General features: G+C 34.6%; 1 protein-coding gene and 1 non-coding gene across 3 annotated transcripts in view; one reads left to right on the top strand and one right to left on the bottom strand.

Annotated features, from left to right (window-relative positions):
- The window catches only part of CLINT1 (clathrin interactor 1), a 57,813-nt gene that overhangs the window by 11,056 nt on the left and 19,490 nt on the right, over nucleotides 1-27,267 (top strand). For both annotated transcript variants that reach the window (XM_041748159.1, XM_041748158.1), the window contains exons 2-6: nucleotides 19,583-19,687; nucleotides 20,229-20,325; nucleotides 21,685-21,793; nucleotides 22,741-22,905; nucleotides 25,636-25,813. In XM_041748159.1, coding sequence (XP_041604093.1) covers nucleotides 19,583-19,687; nucleotides 20,229-20,325; nucleotides 21,685-21,793; nucleotides 22,741-22,905; nucleotides 25,636-25,813 — 654 coding nt within the window. The remainder of the gene's footprint in view (nucleotides 1-19,582; nucleotides 19,688-20,228; nucleotides 20,326-21,684; nucleotides 21,794-22,740; nucleotides 22,906-25,635; nucleotides 25,814-27,267) is intronic.
- On the bottom strand, nucleotides 26,246-26,348 carry LOC121488487. The gene has a single exon (XR_005987111.1). It is a non-coding gene; the product is annotated as a U6 spliceosomal RNA (small nuclear RNA).

The raw sequence follows: 27,267 nt of genomic DNA, 5'->3' as shown, positions 1-27,267 counted from the left end.
ATAACTTGTCCTTTTCAGTAGGAACACAGGTCTGCATGCTCTGCTAATTTTGAGCACTAAGTCAAGGTGTTGTCTCATTGTGACTAATAAGCAGTCTGTGGGGAAGATATTCTAAAATTTCTCCTCATCGAACTCCCCCTTGGATTTAGCACTTATTGATGCTTCTTGCTTGAACTAGTCTTTAGTGTGATGGTTACAATTGGTGACTGTTCCCCCACATTCCATCTTTGTATGTATTTATCAGTTTACTGTAAGGAAGAGCTCTCATTATTTCCCCTCCTTCCATGTACCCCTCCCTTTTGGATTTGCATTTTATTCAGTAGATTGTAATCCATACTGTCCTTATTTATTTCAGTCTTCAAATTGTCACAGATTTGACCAATGGGAGCCTTGTAAAGCAGGCCTATATCCTTTTGATACGTGTTTTGTTTTGTTTTGGTTTGTTTTTTTTGAGCACTTTCTTTCTGGCATGAGGTGTTTCAGGCTTATTCTTCAGCCCTGGAGTCAGACATTTCTCTGAGGACCTCTGGTTTTGGTTACTTTTAGTGGTGAGGCAGATTTTTTAAATAAAGATTATAGGATAGATTATATATAGAGAGATTTTTATTATAATTAAAATGTTAGAATTCTTTATAGAAACACCTTCAGTAGAGTTGGCACATGGGACAAAGAGGTTTTTTGAAGTATAGTGGTGATTTTCTTTTAAATAATTGAGATTTTGCTTTCATATTATTAAATTTAAGCTATGTGAAGAATACTACATTGCTGTTCTCCCCCTCCTCTTCCCACTTCTAGTAGTGTAATTTGCTTTCCACAAATCAATTTAGTGTAAAAAAAAACAGAAATCAAAACATGCTTTATAAGTCTATATATTGTAGATAATCTGATTATGTCAATAAAATGCTTCCATAGAATGTATTTTTCCAGTGATATTTTCTATTACATCATCTACCTGTAATTCATATACTTCTGTCACAATATAATTCTTCTTTGGTTTTTGGATTGTTTATGCTAGCAACTGATTACTAAGTAATTTAAGTCTCAATTATGGCAACACTATTCTAATTAGAATGCTGGATGTTGGCACTTCATTTAGCAAACAAGTGTAAAATATGTATGAAACATTTGTGGAAATAAGTATTGAGAATTTTCTGTAGATAATTGGATGTATATCTTAAGAGTAGACTTTACTTTTTTTAAAAAAAAATATTTTATTTATTTATTGATGAGAAACACAGAGAGAGAGAGGCAGAGGGAGAAGCAGGCTCCATGTTTGGGACTCGATCCTGGTACTTCGGGATCATGCCCTGAGCCAAAGGCAGACGCTCAACTGCTGAGCCACCCAGGCATCTCAAGTATAGACTTTATCTGCAAACCAAATATGTAATTCATTTTGAATATGAAATCCTTTTGACTTAAATTGGAAAAAAATTGGCTATTATGTTGAGAGAATTTTTCCAGCAATTAAAAAACCAATTGTGTGTGTATGTATTAAAAAGCAAAATTACACATTTTAAATAAAGCAAATAAAAGTAAGCTGCACATTAAGAGTAGAAGAGTTTGAGAAATTTGTTGGAGATACAACACTGTGTTTGATTTTAACAGATTATATTAATGCTTATATAATTTCTGATAAGAAGGCTAAAATTGTAGGTATGCCTCTCATATCAGAGATCCATATGACAGAGAATGAAGTGTTGTAATAAGGATTGCAGGAAGCCACAGGATGACCTGGTTTATTCATTTCATTATATTTATTGATTGTTTGGAACTCTTTCAGGTATTTGAAGTGTAGCTATAAACAAGTTTTGGTGGAAAGAGATAAATAAAAAGAAGTAAATAAAAATATATTTTTTAAGTGTTGTGAAGAAAAGGAGCTGAAGGAGAGAATGATGAATGAAACCATTTTTTTTTTTTAAGATTTATTTCTATTTATTTATGATAGACATAGAGAGAGGCAGAGACACAGGCAGAGGGAGAAGCAGGCTCCATGCCGGGAGCCCGACATGGGACTCTATCCCGGGACTCCAGGATCGCGCCCTGGGCCAAAGGCAGGTGCAAAACCCCTGAGCTACCCAGGGATCCCCAAATGCGACCATTTTAAATAGAATGGGAGAAGAAGGCCTTTCTGAAGACCTGGTGTTTATGTTAACACTTAAAAAAAATTTTTTTTAAGATTTTATTTATTTATTCATGAGAGACACAGAGAGAGGTGGAGAGAGACACAGAGAGAGAAAGGTGGAGACACAGGCAGAGGGAGAAGCAGGCTCCCAGCAAGGAGCCGGATATGGGACTCGATCCCGGATCCCAGGATCACACCCTAAGCCGAAGGCAGACGCTCAACTGCTGAGCTACCCAGGCATCCCCACTTAAAAGATTTTTAAAGAGAGTAGAGGAAAGAGATTTCCAGAAAGAAGGGATTATGGAATAAACAAAGTGGAGAAAGAGCTGGTGAGAAAGGAAACAGTATGGAAAGAAATGGAAGAAGATAGTCTCAAGGAATGTTCAGCCATTGCATGGAGTTTGGATTTATTGTAAGTGTAATAAGAAGCTGGTGAAGAATTTCAGTAAGTAATGGAGTGAAATGATTCCACTGATATAGCTACTTTTGGTGCACAGTTGGATAATGGATCAAGAGGGGACAAGTAGAAAAGGGCAGTGGTTAAAATTGTGATTATAACATAAGTGGTTAGGAGCAAAAGCTCTGAACCTTTATCTGGATTCAGACTACCTAGGCTGAAATCCTAAACATACCAGTTAATAGTTGTATGACCTTGAGAAAGATACTTAACCTCTTTGTGCCTCAATTTCCTCATCTATAAATTGGGAAGAATAATAGTAATTGCCTCATAAAGTTGATAGATTAGATGAATATTTTTTAAAGGGTTTAGAACATTGCTTGGCCCGTGAATTAGGTAAATGTTTAAAAACCAATAAACAAATAAGGCCATCTTATGGAATAAAATGTGAAGTGGGCAATAAAATGTACTCAGTTGCTTGTGCTATTTGCCTTACTTCGGAAAAAATACACAAGAATTACTGCTGTGCAGTCTCCTTTGCACAGCTCTTCTGTGGTAACATATTGTGCAAAGCAAAGACACGGTTTCAGTGTATACAAGTTTCGATTAACAAGGTGCCATGCAAAGCAAGGGCTACTTGTATAAGAATTACAGCATCTGTAGAGGGGAAGCTCTTGATGGCTCACTAATCCATAGTTGACACTGAGCATGAGAAGGTTTAAAGTATTTTTTTTTAAAAGACTTTTGACTTATTTATGAGAGAGAATGATCCAGGTGGGGGTGGGTATGGGTAGAGAAGCCAACTCCTCCATGAGCAGGGAGCCCAACATGGGGCTCTATCCCAAGACTCCAGGCCAAAGGCAGTTGCCTAGCAGACTTCCACCCAGGTGCCCCTGAAGTATTTTTTAACTTAGATTTCAGTATTTAGCTCTTTACATGTTTCTGTAGACAGAGAATTCTTGTGCCAATGTGTCTTAACTTTATAAATTTTTGTTAGGAGTCAGTAAGTTAATTTTAGGGGATATAGCAAATTAACAAGTCTTTCTGGCTATGCCTTCAAAAGACCTCATATTAAAATAGGAGAGCCTTTTTTTTTTTCTTAAAGTAGGCTCCACGTGGACCCAATGTGGGGCTTGAACTCAAGACTCTGAGATCAAGAGTCACATGCTCTACTGACTGAGCCAACCAGGTGCCGAACCACCTCCAGCCCCCACCCCTGGTCCAGTCCCCTTTTAAAAAAAAATTTTTGTGACGATGATATTGCTCATGTCATTTTCTGTATATTTGTTGGTCAGAGGGTGTTTATTTTAGCTCCCTGTATTCATATCTTAATCTGGATTTGTCTTCCATCCCCCTCTCTGTTACTAAGAGACTACAGATTCCATTTATGTATTCACTGGTCAGTTATTAAATACACATTTTACATGAGGTATTCATGGTTAGGTACTGAGAGGGAAATAAAAATGCATAATATATGATACGGGCATTTATTTCTTGCATAGGTTTTACAAAGTCACCACAAACACTGAATTAGCAAATACTAAACCATTGTTCCCGAGTTTGGTTCCTGTGAGCCTCTATTCACATTTTCATCATGCAGTCAATGCATAACCATGTTTTGTGTCTATTTCTATATGAACACATCTCATTTAATATATATCTTGTTGATTCAGTGACAGTGAGCTCAGGGCCAACAACCTCATACCTGAACAAAGCTTATCTGACAAGGTATTTTTCTCTGCAAGGCACTTTACAGCCTTTTACACTTAGAAACTCCAGACAGAAAAAAAAAAAAAAGAAAGAAAGAAAGAAAGAAAGAAAGAAAGAAAGAAAGAAAGAAAGAAAGAAAGAAAGAAAGAAGAAAAGAAAAGAAAAGAAAAGAAAAGAAAAGAAAAGAAAAGAAAAGAAAAGAAAAGAAACTCCAGACAGCACCTCAGCACCAGGCTTGAGGGTCATTAAACAGCAAAATCACCAATAAAAAGCACAAAGATGTGAAAAATCATGTCATTGCATAGATGGGAGAAAGGATACTAGTTTACAGTATGAGAACTAAAACAAGGCAGAACTTCACCTTTTTGACCTCACCTGGGATTGTGCGCACAGATGACTCAAATTTTTTGAGTCACATATTCACAAGTGACCATGAAAGTGCTGTGAATATTGATTTTAGCATTATAAGAACATTTTAGTGAGCAGAATCACAAACACAGAATCCTCAAATAAGAGAATCAACTGTATACTTGTTTTTTAAAAACTTAATGTTTTAAGGGGAAATTAAGTTCATGGCTATTATACAGGGCACAATATAATTCAGAAGAATTATAAGTGCAGTGTTTATTTCATCATAGGAAGGGGAGGTTCTAATCCATGGATTAGAAGGAATCAGGTAAGCTTCATTTTTGTATCTTTGTTAAAAACTGGGTTTGAATTTAACTGGAAGATGATTCCAGGAGTGAACAGTTACTGAGATAAGAAAGGGCATATTTAAATTTCAGTTAGTAACACAGTAATTATTACAATACAATACAATAATTTATCTCATAAAGGAAATGAAACAAGTAATGGGAGGAAAGGCTAGACAGGTAGATGGAGGCCAGATCAGGCATGTCCTGATCACCAGGACATGTGTAGTCAGGAAAGAAGTTATTTAAGCTATTTGTTTAATTACTCAATATATATTTATTGAGCATCGGCTATCACCAAGCCTGTTATAGGCACTGGGGATCTTTAAGTGAGAAAGATAGTTTGTGTCCTCTGAATGTTTTCAGTCTAGAGAGGGAGGGAGACAAAACAAACATGCCTGTTATAGTACACTAGTTTTAGTTTCCGGTCAAGATAAAGAACAGGGTGGTATGAAGGGCATATCAGCAGATCCCCAGAGTTAAAGGTTTCTTAGAGGAAGTGACATTTAAACCAAAACCTGATGGTAAAGTGAAGTGAGGCCAGGGCAGGAATTGGTAGGCAGAAGACTTTTCAGACAGGGAATGGTTTGTACAGAGGCCTAGAGGTGAGAATTGACAGTGATGGGACTGAAAAAGTAAGCTGATCCCTTGCATGAAGGACCTTTTTGTGTTGTGTTAAGGAATTTGGACTTCATCTTGAAGGTAAATAAGGAAGACTGTAGGATTTAAAATGAGAGCTTAGATAAGATTTGTATTTCAGCAAGAGCTGATCTGGCCCTAACCTGATGGGAGATAGAGGAGAAGCAGAGACATTAATTACAAGATTGTTGGCAATAATCTGAGTGAGAAATGGTCATGACCCTGGTCTAAGGTAGTGGTAGTGTGGGTAAGGAGAAGTAGATGGATATATTAGAGATACTTATGAACTAGAGGAGAAAAAGCCAGGGAATGGATTTGATACTGGATAAGAAGAAGGGAGGGAAGTAATCAATTACAATGTTGAAGCCGTAACTGTAGATGGTACTGTCCACTGATACATGAAGAGGAAAATGGGTAAAGTGTTGATGAATTTGTGGTGGACCAACATGACCAACACTAAATATTAGGAAACCGAATCTAGTCACTGTTTTAAGGATGAATAAAGAGAGAATACACACAGATGGAGAGATTGTTAAAAGGCTTTTATCAAAGTCTAGGCTAGAGATGAGTACCTGTATTTTTAATGCAGAACGAGCAGGTCTTGGAAATTAACAGGAAGTAGGCATTGTGGGAAAAGGCTTGCAAAGATAACTCCAAACATCCAACAACTGCATACAGCCTACCCAGCTTTATGATGTGCCTTCAGATAATTTTTCAGGATGAGAAATTATGAAGCTGCCTTCATGTTTCTCCTTCACAAATACATGGAAACTAATATTTTATTGTTAAAAAGCAGCTCAGGGATCCCTGGGTGGTGCAGCGGTTTGGCGCCTGCCTTTGGCCCAGGGCGCGATCCTGGAGACTCAGGATCGAATCCCACGTTAGGCTCCCGGTGCATGGAGCCTGCTTCTCCCTCTGCCTGTGTCTCTGCCTCTCTCTCTCTCACTGTGTGCCTATCATAAATAAATAAAATAAAATTAAAAAAAAATAAAAATAAAAAGCAGCTCAAATTTGTAAGAAGAATTTTTTTTCACCCTTGGGACTTGATGAAGCTAATTTCTTTTTGAGTATCTCATATACGTATTTTATCAATTCTTGTAAAAAATGTTACCCCCACATCAGGGGCCCCAGAAAAGCAGCAGTCAGTATGAGGATAAGGGACTATGAGAAGAAGCAATCCCTTTCTTTTCTTGAGCTCTTTGTTCTGTTTTGGTCATTCAGCAGTGCATTATAAATAAGACATACAGGAAAAAAGGAAAGATGTTTAATATAGGGTTATTAAAAGAGGTTTAAGAATTAACAACAGTTAAAGCTAAAAATAGGAACTTTGAAGAGATTGGAATAAAGTTTAAGAGTTTTTTTTAAAACCCAGTGGAAAAGGCACAAAAAGTAAAACTGATGAGACAAGATAGTAAGGATCAGTCAGGAGGTTTTTTTAATATAAAAATAAGTGATATGTAAACAAGATGAAAGGCTTGAAAGTTAGCCATCAGGTAAGAATTTAAAGACATAAAAATAAAAAAGGTTAAAGGAAAAGCTATCCATCAAGAAAAAATAAGTAACAGATACTAAAAACAAGAGTGGTGGGATGAAAGATGCAGATATAGTCCCCTCTTGGAGACTCTCAATGCATGTTAGAATATAGTCTCTGGGAAGCGCTATAGTAATAAAAATTGCCTTTGTTTTACATAACATCTCCCAAACCTTACCATGTTTCACAAGATAACTAAAGTACTGTTTTAGAAGAAAATAAAAATGGAAATCTTAAAAGTTACGGAGATAGACAATAAAAAAGAATCAGCAGGAAGTAGAAAATAGATTTGGGTTGGGGCTGGCATTCTTAGGGAATAGTCTCCAGCACTGTTCTGCAGCTAGCCAAAAGACAGCAACATGACACTCTTCCCTTCTGGTCCTTCATCCAAAGCGGTCTTGAGAAAGCTTTTATCTTTGCAGACAGGGCACTGATATAACATACAGGCTGCTGAGCCAGGGGAGCGGAAACTGATCCTCAGCAGAATTAAATCAGCTCAGCCATGGGACAAGAGAGGTTTTATATACAAATGCTGTTTTCCTTTTCTTTAAAAGAAGATCAATTTTTTCACTCTATAAAATTTTAAACAAACGTATCTCCTCACACACTGTTTTTTGTGGGGTTTTTTTCCTTCTAGGTTTTGTCCACATGCACAATTGTTTTTACATAGTTGATAGTGGTTAGTGTTCATAAGTTTTGTGTTTTGAGAGCTCTTTTTCTATAGCAGTGAAAGGAAAGTATTTTCTACTATGGCAGCCTCTTCCTGTTCTCTTGCTATATTGTTCCAAGCACCATTAATACCAAATTTTGGAAACAGCTTTTTATCCTGCTTTCCTGAACCACCTAACAATCTCCTTTTCTTTTGCCAGCTATAGAACATTCCCTCCCCCATCTTATTCCCACCAGACTTCTTCTCTGGAAAATAACTCTTCAGCATCATGGATCTAGCCAGTGGTTGGGACAGCTTTTTTGTAAGCCTGTCATCTGCTTCCTAGCTCATAGTAGCAGCAGCACCTGTGATACAGGGAGAATAGAAGGACTTTTATATAAGGCATCAAGACACATTAACAGGCAGATATTTCTTAGTTTAATGATTTGTGTTCTTGCAGAGGAAACAGGATATAGAAACCAGGTATCGTGGCCCTTCTAAAATGCTTTGTTCAGCCAGCCACCTCATAGAGTGAATTATATGACCTTTTTTTTGGCATTTTGAAAGCTCAGAATTCTGCAGCTTCTGATATTCCTGACTTGTAGACCTAAAACCTCATGCTAGATAATTTCCCTTCTTATTATAATAGCTTAGAAGTCTTTGTTTTTGGTATAATTTGCTTTGGGATGTGCAACTCCAGTAGTAGATATAAATGAGCTTAGTGAATCCCAAAGACACTTTTTATTTTATCAGCTGATGTTCAGATTACCACTAAAGGGGAAATTGCTACTTTATGTAAAATAAAACTGTAGCTCACAGTAGATGGTATACTCCAAGGTTTTGTTTTTTTTTTAAGATTTTATTTATTTATTCATAAGAGACACAGAGGCAGAGACATAGGCAGAGGGATAAACAGCCTCTTTGCGGGGAACCTGGTATGGGACTCGATCCCAGGACCCTGGGATCATGCCCTCAGCCAAAGGCAGACACTCAACCACTGAGCCACCAGGTGTCCCCCAAGATTAATAAGGAGAATGAACTTCAAAGTACAAATTCTCTTAAGTGTAAAATAGCAGTTCTGTGCTGGGGCTTGTATTAATGAATACTTGTCCTATTTCTTAGTAATACTCATTTTCAGTTCTTTGGCTACCTTTTTTTTTTTTTCCCTTTGGCTACTTCTTAATAATAAAGTTGTTTATGCCTTGCTATATACTTCTGTCCTTAAAATCTTCATTTCAGTGTCTATACTGTGGGTCAGATAGGCTGCTAGTTACAGTGGCTACAAAGTTCTGCAACAATGAATGAGATGTGAGTAATATGCTAGTTTACTGTAAGGGGCCATATAAAGAATATCTTCAAACTAAATACTGATAGAAAAATAACGATGTGTGCTAAATGGTAGGTACACTTTTCATTTCATTTCTTTTACACATAGGAACTATCTGAGATGAGGAGCTTAAGACACAAAGTGGTTATTTGTCCAGGGATCTGAGAGCATTTGGGCCCTTTAATTAATTAATTAATTTAAGATTTTATTTATTTGAGAGAGAAAGAGAGCATGTGAGCATGAGCTGGGGGAGAGGGAGAAGCAGACTTCCTGCTGAGTAGGAAGCCCAGTGTGGGGCTCAATCCTAGGACCCTGGGATCATGACCTAGCTGAAGGCAGACACTTAACCAACTGAGCCACCCAAGCACCTGGGCCCTATTAATTTCTAATAAATTATTGGTCAATTAATATACATATTACTTTGCTTTTCTACAAAATAGCCATAAAAGCTGAAGTAGATTATGAAAATACATAAATGTGTAGTATTTTCCGATAGGGTGGCTTTATGTTTTAGAACAGTTCCTGGAGCCAGGGCCTATTTTAATATTTGAAAATAGGTTGCTATCAAATGGATTATTTTATTTGGTATTGCTAACCACTGAAGTTGTAAGGAAAGGGAAATAATTTTATAGTTCCTCCCACAGGTCATAATTTAGTTGTGGACATCAGGATGTTTTTCTTGGCTTACTCTCATTCATGTAGTTTTTCTTGCACATCTGTTACATAAATTACTAAACTATTTCCTTGAAAAATGGCCAGTTTAAGTCACACTTAATAGTGATCAAGAGGTTCGTAACTGTTGGAAAAGAGAATTAAACGACAGACTTTGAGGGGCAGAAATCCAACTACCATCCTGGTTTTAAGTATTTTTTGTTTTGGATCAATTCCTAAATTTTTTGAAGCATTGGAATAATTATGTGCGGCTTCTAGTGTTTCCCTAAAGACTTTATGTTGGACTATAAATAATTAATGACTTTTTAATATGAAAAGGTATTTTAGTCACTGTTTCCATAAGTTTTTATCTTTGATCAATTTACATATACATTCTAATCTGGTACATAGTTTTCCATGGGAAACTAAATTTGCAGTGTTGACTCCTTTAAGACTTACTCATTTTGTGTAACCTTTCCTGACCTTGCATTCTATATAAACCATAAAATAATGATTTTCTGTGGTGTTTTTTGGGAAAAAGTTCATAAGGCATTAGTTCTGCTAGTTACGTCTTATGACAGCTTTACATTTAAGTGATGAATGTGTCAGTGGTTAGAAATCCCAGAAATTTTAGATGTAAGTGATTAGTTTTTACTTTTGTAAACTGATAACAGAATCAGTACTGGAAATTCTCCTGGAATATTAGGTCATCTTCCATAAGCAAGGGACCAAGTATTTATTTAACGTACAATTTGAAATTGTATGGAGTGGGAATGCCACTTTTTAAGCTTGAAATCTTTATTTATTTATTTTTTAAAGATTTTATTTATTATTTATTTTATTTTATTATTTTTATTTATTTATGAGAGACATAGAGAGAGGTAGAGACAGACACAGGCAGAGGGAGAAGCAGGCTCCGTGCAGGGAGCCTGATATGGGACTTTATCCTGGTACTCCAGGATGGCGCCCTGAGCCCAAGGCAGACATGCTCAACCGCTGAACCACCCAGGCATCCCAAAGCTTGAAATCTTTAGATAAGGATCTCGTTTGGAGTAGTGATGATCTGTAATAGGCATATTTTCAGATTAGAAGAAAAAATATGTCATAAGTTGGCTAATGCCAGTTACTGATAAAAGTTCTTAAATATTTTTTGCATTACATTTCTTACGCTGTAACCATTCTCCTTTCTAAAATACAGTAGATTCTTCTTCTTCTTTTTTTTTTTTTTAGAGATTTATTTTAGAAAGAGAGAGAGTGGGCCAGTGGGGGTTGGGGGGAGAAGAAAACAGAGATCATCTCCAGCACACTTGAGCTGAGCATGGAGCTGACAGGGAAATCGATCCCAGAACCCTGAGACTGTGACCTGAGCTGAAACTGAGAGTCGGATGCTGAGCCACTCAGGTGCCGAAGATTCTTGATTTCTCTGTTGAGTTTTGACTTTTTAAAACAGATTTAGAGTTGTTAACAGAAAATAATGTATAATTTTGTTATGATCCAAATCTGATTTACATGTGTAGAAACGAGTCACTTAGCTAAACCAGGCACTGAAATCCACGGGGCAGCTCTGTGGCTGTTGTAACTTAATTTCTTTGAGAAAAACAACTCAAGAAAGTACTGGTAGTGAATGTGGCAGAGCCTAAGAAAATGATGATTAATAGATGAAAAATAGTAGCTTTATAAAGCGTGTTTAGAGAGGAACTCATTGGGTTTGGTAGTACCTTGGACTGATGACATGATCAAATCTATATGGAATCGGTAAAAAAAAAATTATGAGTTTTCTGCCATGCATAAGTTTCATACCTAAGAAAGAAAACTTGATGAATTTAATTATTGGTTACCCTGTGTTGGGGAAGTGTAATGTGTACAGAATACTTTAAAACTCTTGATCGAATCTGGAAGACTATCAGGAGTCTGTACAAACATTTGTGTTCATAATTTTGATAGTAAACAAAGGTTTTATTGTTAACAAATGTTAGGTTTGTTCTTAGTTTTTTCTACCAGCAGAGTATGTTTAGTGTTTAATTTTAATTTGCTCCTGTCCCCTGCAAAAAAATGAAAATATATTTTTATAAAATTTATCTTTCTACTTTATAAACAGTACAAATGCAGACTAAAAATTTGAGTTACGATTACAAGAATGTTGAGCCGTTACCAATTAAAAATGTTCAATAATAGGAAAACGTCAAGAGTGATTCAATTTTGTACTCTCAGTTTCCCAACCCCATGAAAGTACTGGATGGAACTATTACTGAAATTGAAAGCCAACATCAATCAGAATGGATCACAGAATTTGGTGGTAGAATGATGGAAGAATAGTTTTTGGCTTCGCAAAGAGTATGTTATAGCCCTTAATTTTCTTACAACTTTAAATAATTAGAATTTCAGTTAGAATTACATCAGCTAGAGGTACTTTTCTATTATCATATCATATGGGGAAGGAAAATTGAAAGGGTGTTTTTGAACATCAGTACATTTTCTGTGGTTTTCTCAGCAGAGGCAGGCAGTTTGTGTTTGGAATTAGGTAGCTTTTTTGTCTGTACTATGTTTTTAAAATGCTGTAGGTACCCAGTTACAGTATCTAACTTGATCTTTGAGTATCCAGAATTACCTTAAAAAGAACTTCAAAAAGTTGGAGCTTTAAAAAGTAAACTGTGGAACTCTTCTCCTTTCTCATAAAACTTGTCAGTAAACTGTTCTTTAATATTTATCTGGTGTTAATATTTTTTTCCTATGATGGCTAAAGGATGAGGTGTAGTATTTCAGTGTAGATTCTTGATGGCTCTTTTAAAAGCAGAGTTTCATGTTTCAGCATTTAGTCTTTTAGTGTTCCCTCTTGAAAAGTAAAGAGGAAAACAGAAGGTGCATAATCCAGCGTGGTCCTTTGTGTAAATAGGTGAAGTCATAAATAATATGCACATGAGCATCCCACATATTTATGATATAAGTGGATTGAAATAGGGCATGTTTTTTAAGTAACCAGGTTACTCTCCTGAAATCTTGTTACTTCAAAAGAATGGATAAGAGAGTCTCAGATTTTTGATGTCTTCAATTTCAGTTTTCAAACTATTTTTTTTACCTTGCTTTTAAGAGAATTTGTATTTGGGTAGGGCATGTTGGCTTCCTCTTTTGCAGTTGGGATACTTTGTATTTAAGATTTAGTAAAGCTGAAGAAAATGTAATTTCCATGATTGGTAATATATTTCTTTAGAGATTAAATCAACATTTAGTTCTTTTAGTAGCACAGTTTGTGATGTCATCTTTTTTTTTTTTTTTTAAGAAAGTGGGGGGTGGGAGGCAGAGGGAGAGGGAGAGAGAGAATCTTAAGCAGGCTCCACACTCAGCATGGAGCCTGATGGGGGTTCCATCTCACTTCCCTGAGATTGTAACCTGAACTGAAATCAAGAGTTGGACGCTTATCGACTGAGTCACCCAGGTGCCCAGATGACATCTTAATGTATTAATTAGCAAGTTTTTCTTTTAGGTCATATGATTTTACCCAGTTCTCTAATTTTAGGGAATTGTGGCATAATAGAACATGGGCTTTGAAATTAGGAAACCTAGAAGAATTTAAACATCAGTTGTTTACTAATCATGTGCTACTGAGTGAGTTTATTTAACTTCTCTACCAATGAGTTGCTATAAAATATATTTTTCCTCTCTGCTCACTCATTTTTTCTATTTGGTAGAAGGGGCTGCTGCTGATAATGACAGCATGGCAGCACTGGAGAGAGTGGCCAGCATTAGGTTTGTTATAGTTTTTCTTCTCTACTTTCCAATATTTATTTTATTAGGTTTCTTCTTCTGGTGTGGAGGGAGCACTGTAGTTGATTCCTTATATTACTTTATTTTTTACCTAAGATATTATATAATCAAGTATGATAATATTTGCTTTAGTGACATTAAATTAATTCTTCTACTGAACCATTTCTTGTGTTAAGATTTTTTATTGCTTTTTCAGATCAAGAAGGCTTTTTTTTTTTTTTTTTTTATGGGTAGCAAATATCCAGCCAAGCAAATGAATCAGTTTTTCCACCTCCTCACACTGTTCTATGTAACCAATTTCAGATTTCTGATAACAATGAGAGTTACGGATTTGTTAGATTTAGGAGTACTAGACTTTTTGGTTGTTGATCACAAATCTGATTCTGTTCACAGGACTGTAATACATGTTACTTAATTTTAAAATACGAGTATTGGGGACACCTGGGTGGCTCAGTCGCTTAAGCATCAGCTCAGGTCATGATCCCAGGGTCCTGAGATGGAGCCCCCACATTAGGCTTCCTGCTGGTCCCCCTGCTTGTGCTCTCTCTCTCTCTCTCTCCGTCAAATAAATAAAATCTTTAAAAAATAATAAGAGTATTATTATACTGAATAAAATATTCAGCTTGCACATAAGGGTAATATGGTAAAAGCCATCCCTTGATGAAAAATGAATATAACATGGTCTACAATCAAACTTTTAGAGCAAGTATTCTTAAAACTATTTTCCTAATGTCTTGGCAGGAAGCTTAAAAAAAAAAAAAGGAACGAGCATAAAAAAAAATTTGTTACCTGAGGAAACTTTCTTTTTCAGTGTTTATTTTATGGGTGTGTTATTATTTTTAACTTATTGAAAGATTGATACTTTACAAGGAACATAATAGTTTTACCTGTATCATAAACGTGTTTTCTGAAACCTTTGTGACATTGAGATAAAGAGGTGGCTTTTAAATATAAGTTTTAATGTTCAGGAATCATTCTTTTCTAGAAGTGTTTCTTAAAAACATGTTAATTTTAATATTAGGCACTTAAATTGTTCCTGTAGTTTTACACATGCAGCACTTGGTATACATGTTGTAGTGTGTATAAGTACATTTTAGTTACTAGTTCGCTGCCCTTATTAGCCTGATAAAAGGAAACTTTATAAGTATAAATTATACTTTCCATGGTCTACCATGATGCTTATTTGCCTATAAAGAGTTAAAAAGTTGCTAATGACAATACATGTACTGATGATACAGTACTTTTTATTTTTAGGAGCATTTAATACTTTTCACTTGATTATAGTATACTGTTCATGGGAGGAATTTCCGAAAATACAGGAAAGTATAAAGAAAAAAAATACCATTTAAAACCATTACTTTTAACACTGTGTCTCTGTCTCTTGCTGCCTGTTTTCCTGTTACATGGACTCTGTCTGCAAGTGTGGATGGATATACATATGCATACATACAATTAAACTTAAGGATCTAAAAGAAAGTAACTGCGAAATATTTTCCTGATCTCAGAATGAAGTCTTTATATAATATGTTTAAAACTAAAAGAAGAAAACATTAAAAATATGACTCTATTTTTTGAAAAGGAAGTAAAATTAAGACAACCTAGGAAAAATACTTAAATCAGTCTGTTTCAATTTCCTTATTCCTTTGTTGCAGGTAGAACTGAATAATACCTAAGCTTTACCTTTTCTCTTGGTGTATAGTTTGGTTTTAACAAAACATATTGAACTTTTAACAAGAACAAATATCAATAAGGTCTGTTCAAATTTTTTCTTGTCATTCATTAATGCAGATTAGAAGAAGCATTGATCATCTATGAATAGAAGCCCCATTTTAGGGATCCCTGGGTGGCGCAGCGGTTTGGCACCTGCCTTTGGCCCAAGGCGCGATCATGGAGACCCAGGATCGAATCCCACGTCGAGCTCCCGGTGCATGGAGCCTGCTTCTCCATCTGCCTGTGTCTCTGCCTCTCTCTCTCTCTCTCTGTGACTATCATAAATAAATACAAATTAAAAAAATAAATAAGTAAAAATTAAAAAAATAAATTAAAAAAAGAAAGAAAGAAAAGAAGCCCCATTTTAGCTTTTACTTTCAACCAGAGTCTTGCCTCTAAAATCTGGACCCAAACTTGTTAAATAAAATTTCTTGGTATTTTATCAGTAGAGAGAGGTGAAATAAATAGAAAATGAGGAATAAAGAGGAGAGCCAAAATGAACACTAATAATTTACAAAGTGAATAATCAATCCTTGAATAATTGAACATTGGCTATGTGGACACAGCCATAGAAGCATATGTACAGAATTTGAGGGCAGTAACTTTCAGCATTTAGCATTAAAGATCTAGTGAGTGAGCGATGCTGAGTTGTCCAGGGTTGAGTACTCTCACTGGGGACTCCCTTAGTCCTGTCCTACCTGTTGGGGTGTTGTGAGGAGCAAATGTAAAAGCACTTATAGATGCAATAAAGAACCTTACTAATACAGACAACGATTTTAATTGTGGATTTTAACTTTGTAAAAAGCAGTGATTCAATATTGCTTTAAGGTAAAATCTTCAGAACACGAGCAGCTTCTTACATTCTTCACTCTTTGGTTATTTCCTGATAATTTCCTGTAATTTTGTTTGCAGAACACATCCTAGACCTTTGTCTGAGTTTTGTGCGTTAAAAAACTGTTGGAAGAGCCCCCTCTAGTGTCTGAAGTATTTTTAAAACCTTTTTTTTTTTTTTGTCAATCAGAAATTTTAGGAATTAAACTAGCTATTTTTCCTTTCACATCTGGAGATAATTTCTTTTTTACTTTTCTTTTTTTGGTGGAGGGAAGGGGTTATTCTCCTTTTTTGAAAAGGTCACTGGAATTATGGGTAGTGTGTGGATTGAGGGCAGCAGAAAACATGGGAAAGGAAGGATCAAAATGCCATTTCTACCTTTTTAGAAATAGTTATTTTTAAGTGAGCTGGAATAGGGCCAAACTATACAGTGTCATGTTTTGTTTGTTTTAGTTTACATTTGTTTCTGAATTAGGTACAGCTTAAAAATACTTTGTTTTGGAATTCTTTATGGCCATTGGATCTCATCTTAAGAGTTCTTTGCAGTTTCTGAAGCAGCAGTTTTCACTGGAAAATGTCTTTAAAATAGAGCCTGATTTTCTTTGTGGAAGTATTGTAACTTTGTTACTGTTTGTTTTTACTGCCATATCTTTTTGTGGATACACTTTGTAACTATATTGTAAGTGTTCTAATGCTAAGTTGTCATTTTACATAGTTCCCATTGTTTTTCAACCAAAGAAATAAGGAGATTCTTAAATTATTGGCTCTCTGCCACCTCTCCCTGTAAACACACAGCACTCAAACACACAGGCCTTCAGCTAAGAATCTTGTGAAGGGTTAGAGAAACAGGACCTTTCTCATTTGACCCATGGGCTTTTGTAGCTTGAACAAGGAAAGTAGTGTTCTGAAAGCTACAGCATTTATGAAGGCTCTAGTAAAAATATTTCATGTGCATGGACTAGAGATTAACTCCTTTCATCTTGTTCTCTAGCAAATTAAACAATGCAAACAGATTTTAAGTGCATTCTTGGTAATGAAATGCTTGGGTGAATTATAATCCTAATTGCTATTGTTCATTCCCACAGCTGCATGTTGACACTTATAACAGCCTAAACCACGCATTCTTCAGCCACTAGGATAAACAAAAGCATTTTGAAATCCATCATTTTGTGGCATCTTAAATTGCATATGTCATTGGCTGCCTTGATTTTATTTTGTTTCCATTGTGGAAGAAATTAGGGAAAATGTTAGTCCTTTGTATTTATACATAAAATTATTGTCAATAGAATCATTACTGGGTTTTTATGAAAATTCATTCTTTAATAGCCTTAATTTTTAAAGGAGGCAGTAGAAGTTATGTCACAGGGAAACAATTTGTATTTGTTATCAAACTAGTTGATATTTTAGGAGGCAGCTTTCTCCAAAATTTAAAAGAAAGTAATAGGATTTCACTTTTCTTCTTAGTAGAATAGTATTCCAAATGTAAATCTAGAAGCTAGATTTATTCTGTGATTTGGCAAGTCATATTTATATGTGTAATGGTTCCTTTAAAATTTGACCCAAAACCATTTATTAGTCTCTTTCTTTAAGGGCAAAGAAAGGGAAATGTTTGCAATGAATTTAAAATTCGTATTTCTTTATATTTGAGAAACAGGTTTGAATACCAATTATAATCAAACCTTTCTTCCTTTAAAAAAATATAAGTTTTTGATAGCTGAAAAACCATACAGCAAGAGTAGGGTATATGGATGTAATAGTTAACAAATTCTGATTTTTCTCTATTTCTAAGGCTTAATTGAAGGCTTTAAAATTGAAGATTCGAATGACCATATTCATAAGCATCTATTATAAGTGCTCTCAGTAATAATAGGAGCTTTAGATGTCAAATGAATATTGCTACAGTTTGTCACATTTCCACAGCATTTCTTTATTCCTTAGAATGTCTTTCAATTCTTAAGTTCATAGGAGTATGGAAATTGTTTTAATAAGCAAACATTTTGCTGCCATCTTGTATCTTAATTTTAAGGTGCCCTTTTCAAAGTTAATTCATTCTTATAAAAATATTAATATTTTTAAATTCTTCTAATAGGTGATTGTTGTCTGTAATAATAATAGTAATAGCAGCTAACCTGTATTGAGCAATTCCAGTGTGTCTCATGCTGTGCTAATAGAAACCATTTGAGATGCTACCCTTTGAGGTAGTATTCTTACTTACTCCCATTTTGCATTTGAGGAAACTGGAATATACACAGAATAATTTTGCCAGGGGTGCCTGGGTTGTTCATTGAGCATCTATCTGCCTTTGGCTCAGGTCATGATCAAGGTCCTAGGATCGAGCCCAGCATGTTGCCTGCTTCTCCTTCTCCCTCTATTGCTCCCCCTGCTTGTGTTCCCTTTCTCTCTACTCTCCTGAATATATAAATAAAATCTTAAAAGAGAAAAAAAAGAATACTTTTGCCAAAAGTCACAGAGTAATTGGAGTCTAATCTTTCTGACTCCCTAGAACCTATGTTCTTGACTGACCACTACTGAAGTCTTAAGTGAAAGTTAAATGTTATCATACAATCTCTTGATTGAATACTATGTAGCCATCAAAAGTGAGGCTTATGGTAACTAGTGACATAGGAAATGTATGTGATGTAATAAGCGAAAAAAGGGACTCCTGGGAGGCTCAGTGGTTGAGCGTCTGCCTCCGGCTCAGGGTGTGATTCTGGGATCAAGTCCCATATTGGGCTCCTTGCAGGAAGCCTGCTTCTCCCTCTGCCTGTGTCTCTTCCTCTCTCTTTGTGTCTCTCATGAATGAATAAATAAAATAAATTAATTAATTTTTAAAAAATAAGTGAAAAAAGACCAAGTGATTACAGTTAAATTTTAATAGCAATTTTAAATATTTTTAGAATTTCTAGAATTTTAGAAGTTTGTCATTGCTTTTTTTAATGCAATACAGATAATATTCTCTCTTTTTTTTAAGATTTTATTTATTTATGTATTCATGAGAGAGAGAGAGAGAGAGAGGCAGAGATATAGGCAGAGGGAGAAGCAGACTCCATGCAGGGAGCCCAACGTGGGACTCGATCCTGGGTCTCCAGGATCACAACCCGGGCTGCAGGCTGTGCTAAACCTCTGCACCACTGGGGCTGCCCATATTCTGCTCTTATATAATTTTTCTGATTAACTTATAGAAATTCTGTTAAAGCAAGAGTACATGTAAACCAGATCTGGTTGGAAAAGTGACAACTTAGTTTTATAATAGACTCTAGCATGTTCAGTTTCCTTTTTAATTTGACCCAAAGCCATTTTTTACTGGACTTATGCCAGCTCTAATGTAATCTCTCATCTGTATTCTGGGAGGCTAATGGAATAATAAAATTTTCTTAAATATAACTTAAATGTGTTTTATAGTATCCTCGAAATAGCTTATGCACAAAAGATGTTTTCTTTCCCACCCTGTAGAGGTATCTCATTAGGACACCCAGTAGTGTCATTATTAAGTTTTCATGTGTTTCTCAGTTTTGATGCTAATCTTTGTGTGTATGTGCGTGCATTTTTTTTTCTCTGCAGCACCAATGTGGTTATGAATTATTCAGAGATCGAGTCTAAGGTTCGAGAAGCAACGAATGATGATCCTTGGGGACCTTCTGGGCAACTCATGGGAGAGATTGCCAAGTAAGTGATAATTTGACTCAGCAGTGCAGAAAGAATCCAACTATCTTTACATAGAAATACAAAATTTGCTTTCAGTTTTAAACAGTTTAGCTGCCAGATACAAATTTTGCATAATTATTCAGATATTAATGGAGGAAGTTTTACGCAGAGTCCCATTTCCCCTTAAAAATTAGCTCGAAAAAGTATTACCAAATTTTTCAACGAAGTTTAGAGACTTACTGTAGCTTTTTATAAAATTTTGACAAATGTATAAAATAATTTGAAATAAAGTTAGGAAATTTTTTTTGATGAGCATCTAGACCACCATCGTGGTAAGTAAAGGACTTGTAAAGGATGAGATTAATTAGTGGGGTTTACATGTGTCCTAGACATTGTACAAACTATGAGAAAAATATTTTATGGAAACATATCTAAATTTTTTGTATTAAGCTTATTAAATTTTTTAAGCTCTTTGGGAAAACACAGTAACTTAGAACAAGTCTGCCATCTACTGTTAAAATTAATGTATTGCAAAGTCTTGAGGAAAATTATTCTTTTTCAGGGCTACATTTATGTATGAACAATTTCCAGAACTTATGAACATGCTTTGGTCACGAATGTTAAAAGACAACAAAAAAAATTGGAGAAGAGTTTACAAGGTATGGACATCATTTTGTTTTTATTACTTGACATGTTGAAAACAAATGCTTGAAATTTTGAGATATGCATACATAAGTGATTATGAAGGACATTAAATCTTAGGATATTCTTAAACAGGTAAAAGAAGATTTGCTAGTCACCATAAACAACTATTCTGAATGTAAAATGTTTAAAATTAATGTTAATAATACTTAAAAATATCTTCATTTAGTAGTTAAGATTTTTCCTACCAAAAATATATTTGCATATCAAAAGTAATGAATCCACAGTTGGATGCATATTTAGTGTATGAGCAATTAAAATGAAAACCACAGTGTAATATGGTTTCTCATCTCTACATAAAATTTGCCTAATTTATAATAATTTTAACACAGTGTTCTGCACCAGAAATGTTAGTTTAAAATATAGAGATTCTAAAACATATTAAAATTCTAACATTGTAAATTTCCAAATATGTACTTTTTATCAGATACCTAATGTAGAATTCTAAAGATTGTCATGTTTCCCAAACCCGCCATATTTTCTTGCTACTCAGATTTCTGTGCTTTCAAAATGGCATATAATGTTTATATCTGAAACTTTGAAAGCAACATTTTGACTTCCAGGATTGAAGAGCAATGCTTTATTTAGTTCATGTTTTTGATGTTATTTGTTTCTGAAAACATTCACTGTCATTCTTTTAGCTTATATAATATTTGTGATAAAATAGTTGCTATTTCTTTATGTGAGGTTTGTTCCAAGCAAAGTTAAGTTCACAATGCATCATTCAGTGGTTTTTAGTGTATTTACAAAGTCGTGCAGCAGTCACCACTACCTAATACCAGGATTTTTTCATCACCCCAAAAAGAAATCCCATAAAACCTTTATTTTCTCGTATTTGTTGGCAGCTAGTTTCTGAAACAAAAGTCACATCATTAACTTCCAAATTTAATTTGATCTGGGGAAAAGGCTATGGGATCATATAATTACTAAATAATTGTTCTCTTTAACTGATGTTTCTAACAATTCACCATTCTGTACTGCCTAGATGAAAAGTAAAAACTGAGCCACTTTCTAGAAGCTTAGTGTTTATTTGTATCATACATTCAGGTATTTCTTAACATCAGAGAGCTATTTTTTCTTAATCTTTTGACACATGGTAACAATGGACAGCTTATAATTATTTACCGTGGTTACAAGAGGAATTTCAAATTGACTATGTATTTAAAGTCCAGTATAAGGTAAAGACATTCCCCCTGCCCTCTCCCTTACCCCCGCAAAGATTATTTGCTAATGTTGGAATTTTTTTTTTTAACCATTTACCAAAGCTCTACCAGAATTTATTTTGTTAAATCATTTTGTGCTTTGTATTTTTACAGTCATTGCTGCTTCTAGCTTACCTCATAAGGAATGGATCAGAGCGTGTTGTTACAAGTGCCAGAGAACACATTTATGATTTGCGATCCCTGGAAAATTACCACTTTGTAGGTGAGCAATAGAAAAACCTTATAAGCAAATTAAAACAGTAGTTGGAGTTGTCAGTCACCTGAACCAGCTTAGAAGCTTCTCTGCTCTAATTAGAATGTGACTATTGCTGGTTGTGTGACGAGTGCAGAATCCAAGACGTGGGGCCCTAGAGTATTAATTAGTGAAGACAAGAACTTGCAGAAAAGACTGGCTAATAACAACAGAACCAACACAACATGAGTGTTCGGGTTTATATTAAAATATGCACTGGAGACTGGTCCCCTGTGGTGTCCATAAAGGAATAGCTTTAATCATATGGGAAGAAAAGGTTAGAGCTCCAAAACACACACATCTGTTTGAAGCTGGGTTTTTTTTTTCCTCCCACCAAATAATATTTACTGTGCAAAGGCAGCAAGGCCAGAGTGTGTTTTGAATGTGAACGAGGATACAGAATAAACCACATTTCATTTTGTTGTGTACCCCAGTTGAAAGCACTTTAAAATTTCAGTTTTTCAGGTACACACTAAATTCTGGTAATTAGTGTTTCCAAACTTGTATTGGGGAAACCAAAGCATTTGGGTACATTTTAGTCATTAAAACGTTAAAGTGAATCTTTTGTTGTTAAACTACTGTAGGAAAAGAAAACATTTATGGATATAAGTCTTTTTCATATGGTCATCATTAGTAATGCTTTTTAGTAGCTCTTTAATTTATCTTACATAGCACCAGTATCTGTGGTTCTTGTTAATTCACTTTTACATGCTCTTACAAGCCAGAATTGAATCTCAAGACTTAGAATTTGCTGATGAGAAAATGACGAAATTCAGTAGCACTATTTGCCTCTTTTTGTTAATTTTAAATATTGAAGTTGGTTTTTTATGTTGAAATTTTCATGTCTGTTTTTTGTGTTAAAGGGTTTGATATTTATTAATTCTTAAGGTTTTGTTTCTCCCTTACCATCCTCACAGATGAGCATGGCAAAGATCAAGGTATAAATATTCGCCAGAAGGTGAAAGAATTGGTTGAATTTGCCCAGGATGACGACAGGCTTCGTGAAGAGCGAAAGAAGGCAAAGAAGAACAAAGACAAATATGTTGGGGTTTCCTCAGACAGTGTTGGAGGATTCAGATACAGTGAGTATCAAAGACAAACTGACACCTATGCATCCATTTAGCTTCCTGGATATATTTTAAGAATCATTAAAAATACAAAAGACCAAAATAACTTTCCTTTTTTTCCCCAAAAAATAGGATATGAAAATATATGAAGTACTCTTTTTGGTTTCTATTATATGGATATTAGGGATCTTCTTTTCTATTTTTTACTTTTGTGGGTTCAAGAATATTATTTTAACCATTAGTCATTAATTAAATGATTATAAACTTTAAGTTGACACAATAAAACAGATATATACCCTTCCCTCTTGATTTAAAAAGAAAAAAGATTTCTGTCCTCACCGTTTAGAGCATAAAAATATGAAGTTTGATAAAGAGCTTCATCTTCCTTATTTGAAACACATTATCTCTGTTTTGGGCCAAAAATAGGTAAGCTTCCTATAAGTTAGTTCTGCCTCAGTCTCTTCCCTTAACTAAGCAATACTTTAATTCAACACAGAAAAAGGTGACAGTACTATCAGTTTTTCACCTAGGCCTATCACTTTATTTTTCCTCACACGTTTAAGAGCAGCTGTAACATTGACTCCTTATGTTTATTTTTAATATAATATAGTTTCCCTAAAAATAGATTACTAGGTACTTGAAACAGGCACAGAAAATAAGAAAACTCCGTTATATCATGTCCCTTTAGACTCATTCAGTCTTCTGTAAACTCTGACCATCTCCTGGTCATTTTGTATATATACAGACAGGCTAGTGCTCTGTATACTCAGCCACAGATTGGGACTTCCCAACTACCTCCCACTCATATCAGAAGTTTTTTTGTATTTGGATTACATTGGGATCTTAACTCCTGCATTAGAACCATGTAAAAATTTCTATTTCTTGTGATTATCTACAAAGTAATATCTTCACTCCTTCGCTGCTTTGCTTCCTTGCTCTCAAAGAAAAAATACTAAATTATTAAAGGACGTTTTTAACAGGAAAATTCCTTTCTTTTTATGACAAAACATCACAAAAAGTTCTTGAATTGAGGAAAAATATTTCTCTTAAATCATATAAATAAGTTTTGGAATTTTTATTTTAGGAGAGTAACAAGTTTTTGGATTATTTGCCTAAGTAGTTATTTTATTCTTTAGCTTTTTCAAAGCAGCAGGAGCAATTTAACATGTTTTTTGAGGAGAAATTGCTATTTGCAACTCATTTCTTCATTCTACTTGCTTGTAACCCTTTTTTTACCAGCACAATTTATATAATTTATGTAATTAGATTTAGAAAACTGAATAAAGTCTCAGTCTCTGTGAACTAATTACAACATCTACATTAGAGACTTGAACATCTTACATATTTGCATCACATTCTTTTAAAATTATATTTGTGATGTTGTATATATTGTTCAAAGACTTAACTAATCAACTTCAACTATTTTATGTCTTTTCATTCACCTTAGATGTTGTCTTACCAGTAATCTGATACCTTTGTAATATGTTCATCACACTAATCAGCTTTGTTTGCATCTGCTTTCATTTTTCCTATAAATTTGTCTTTTCAAAGTCTAGTTTATCACATTTTCATTGAAATGTACATTCATGTTATTGGAAAACCACTCATTTTTATAAAGCCATCTGGTTAAAATTTTGTCATATTCTTTTTAAGTTGATGGTCACTTTCAGATCTAGTGGACATATCTTAAAATCCTCCTACAGAAAATTTTGGCTTTGGCAGTTTTAGCAGGCAGTTTACAGAATGGTTTTGTTCAATCTCCAAAGGGTTTTTTTTTGCCACCAGAACTAGTTCACCAAAGTTGAACACAAAGGCTCAGCTACCTTTTTATTATTTTGTTATTTGTCATTGCGCTTTTCCCTTTTCTTTTTAGCCTGCCTTAATTTTCATTGTTTTCTTCTTTTTAACCTCATGTGATTTCTCTGTATTGTCTACTCTTGGCTTTTTGGTTGAGTTTGGATAGGCCCCCAAGGTCAAGGTCTAAAACAAATTTTGACATTTTGGGGTTTTTGTTTACCATGATCTATTCTTTTCATTCTCAAATTTCACACAGAGTCACCCTAGGTTTCGCCATCCTGGCATATGTTTAGACTTGGTGTTTGAAAGATCATCACTGTTCTGAACTGCTTGAGCATATTTCATGATTCTAGTCTGTGTAGTTTTGGGTGGTTAGAATATTCTTTTTATAATAATTAAAAGATGCTTTCCCATGCCATAAAATCCGTTATTTTTCTAGTTTGACACTTAAAGAATAATAGTTATTTTCAGCATATTGGGACATGTAGCACTCAGAGTGTTGTGTCCTATAGTTGGTGTTTTTTAAGAGACTGTTGCTGTCCAATACTTTTCTAATAATTGAAGAACCATTAAGAGACAAGAATGAAATATGTATTATACAACTTTTGTAAAAACAAAAAGATTTCCATTTCTCTTTGACTTATATAGCCTGTGTTGGTTTTTGTGTTTTCCTCTACTCTTTTAAGAACTTACAGATAATGCTGTGCTGTGCATTAAGGTTGTGTAAGTTTTCATAAACAAAACCTTTTGAATCTGCATTCCTGCCACTTAATGACTGGCACTACATGCTGTGCCTTGCTGTAATTGTGTTGATTCAGCACTGTGGGAGCTTTCTGTTTTCCTTTGAAAACTATTTTATTATGAGGAAAAGCTTCAGAAATAAGGACTGTAGACACCTTTTGAATTTAATGTCCTTAAAGTTGCTTTTCTTTTTAATGCTTTATATAGGTGAAAGATATGATCCTGAACCCAAATCAAAATGGGATGAAGAGTGGGATAAAAACAAGAGTGCTTTTCCATTCAGTGATAAATTAGGTGAACTGAGTGATAAAATTGGAAGCACAATTGATGACACCATCAGCAAGTTCCGGAGGAAAGATAGAGAAGACTCTCCAGAAAGATGCAGGTATTAACACTTTGTCTCCTGGGTCTTTTGAAAAGGGTGCTGAATTTATGCAGCTGGGTTTTTGTTTATCTAAAGTTCAACTTTTCTTTTTTCTTAATAGATTTTATTTTTTTGAGCAGTTTTAGGTTCACAGAAAAATTGTACATAAAGTAACAGAGTTGCCATGTTAACCCCCCACCTTGTGCATGCATGTGTGCTCACACGTGTGCGTGCACACACACACACACACACACAATTTCTCCTGTTATTAACATCTTGCATCAGTGTGGTACATTTATTAGCAATTGAAAACCAATCTTGATATACTATTCTTAAATAAAATCTGTTATTTGCATTAGGGGTCATTGTGTTGTGCACAATTGAGAAATACATAATATCCAGCATTATAGAACCATACAAGATAGTCGTACTGCCCTTAAAAATGCTCTATATAAAAATATGGCATGATTCATGAATTTGCATGTCCTCCCTCAACAGGGGCCATGCTAATCTTCTCTGTGTTGTTCCAGTTTTAGTGTATTTGCTGCTGATGTGACACTCTGCAGCTGTTTTTAAGATGCTAGGTCAAACATTATTTGTAATTAGTATTGATATATTCCATGTTGTGTATGTCCATTTATTTCTAAAGTTGATCACATTTTCTGTATGTTTTTATTCAGGCTATTTATTGAAAAGAATTTTCCCAGTAAGAACTTTCATAGCTCATTTGGCATTTGGGCATCGGATCACCCAGTCTCTAAGTTATTGCTGAGGGATAATGAAGTTTATTATTAATAAACTTCACTAAATAAGTTTAAACAAAAGTTAAAGGGTTTGAAATTTAACTCTGTGACATTTTATAATGATTCCATGCCAGTGTATACAAGGAAAAAAAATTCAAATGAATTTTTAAGCTAAAATGTTTTCAAGTGTAGATCTATATTTTCATAAACTATATTTTTTGATGTTAGAGCATTTGTATTTCATTTTATGTAGAACAATACTTTGAACTTTGCAGCATTCACTTTTTGTTCTTACCTACCCATATAGCTATAAACTATATAAAAGTTAAAAGGGTAATATATATAGCACTTTATTTGCAAGGCAGGTTTTACAAGTTCTTTGTCATTTTTGCCTCAGAGTATTTCTATTAGAAAGGCTAGATCAAGGATTTTACTCTTATTTTTTAAAAGTAAAACCTGACGCCTAGTCAGGCTATGTGGAACTTTCCTAAAGTAACGGTTAGTGATGGAGCTGTTCCTTCAAGTGAGTTCTTATAACTAAGTACCATCTCTCTCCTTTATGTTTTTGCTAAAAAAAGAAAAAATCTTCATGGTTCAGATTTAGGGGTCATTAAAAAGAAAATTTTGAAGCAATTTTAAAATACTTGTTTAGTGTTTAGTGTTTTCGATATGTTTCTGTATTTATTAAATTTCTCAAATGCCTGTCTTTTTTAAGACTGCTGCTGGAATATA

The sequence above is a fragment of the Vulpes lagopus genome, chromosome 3 (genome assembly GCF_018345385.1).
Source record: "Vulpes lagopus strain Blue_001 chromosome 3, ASM1834538v1, whole genome shotgun sequence".
Classification (NCBI taxonomy): Eukaryota; Metazoa; Chordata; class Mammalia; order Carnivora; family Canidae; genus Vulpes; species Vulpes lagopus.
The sequence above is the reverse complement of the archived record's forward strand: the minus strand, read 5'-3'. Positions and strand labels throughout refer to the sequence as shown.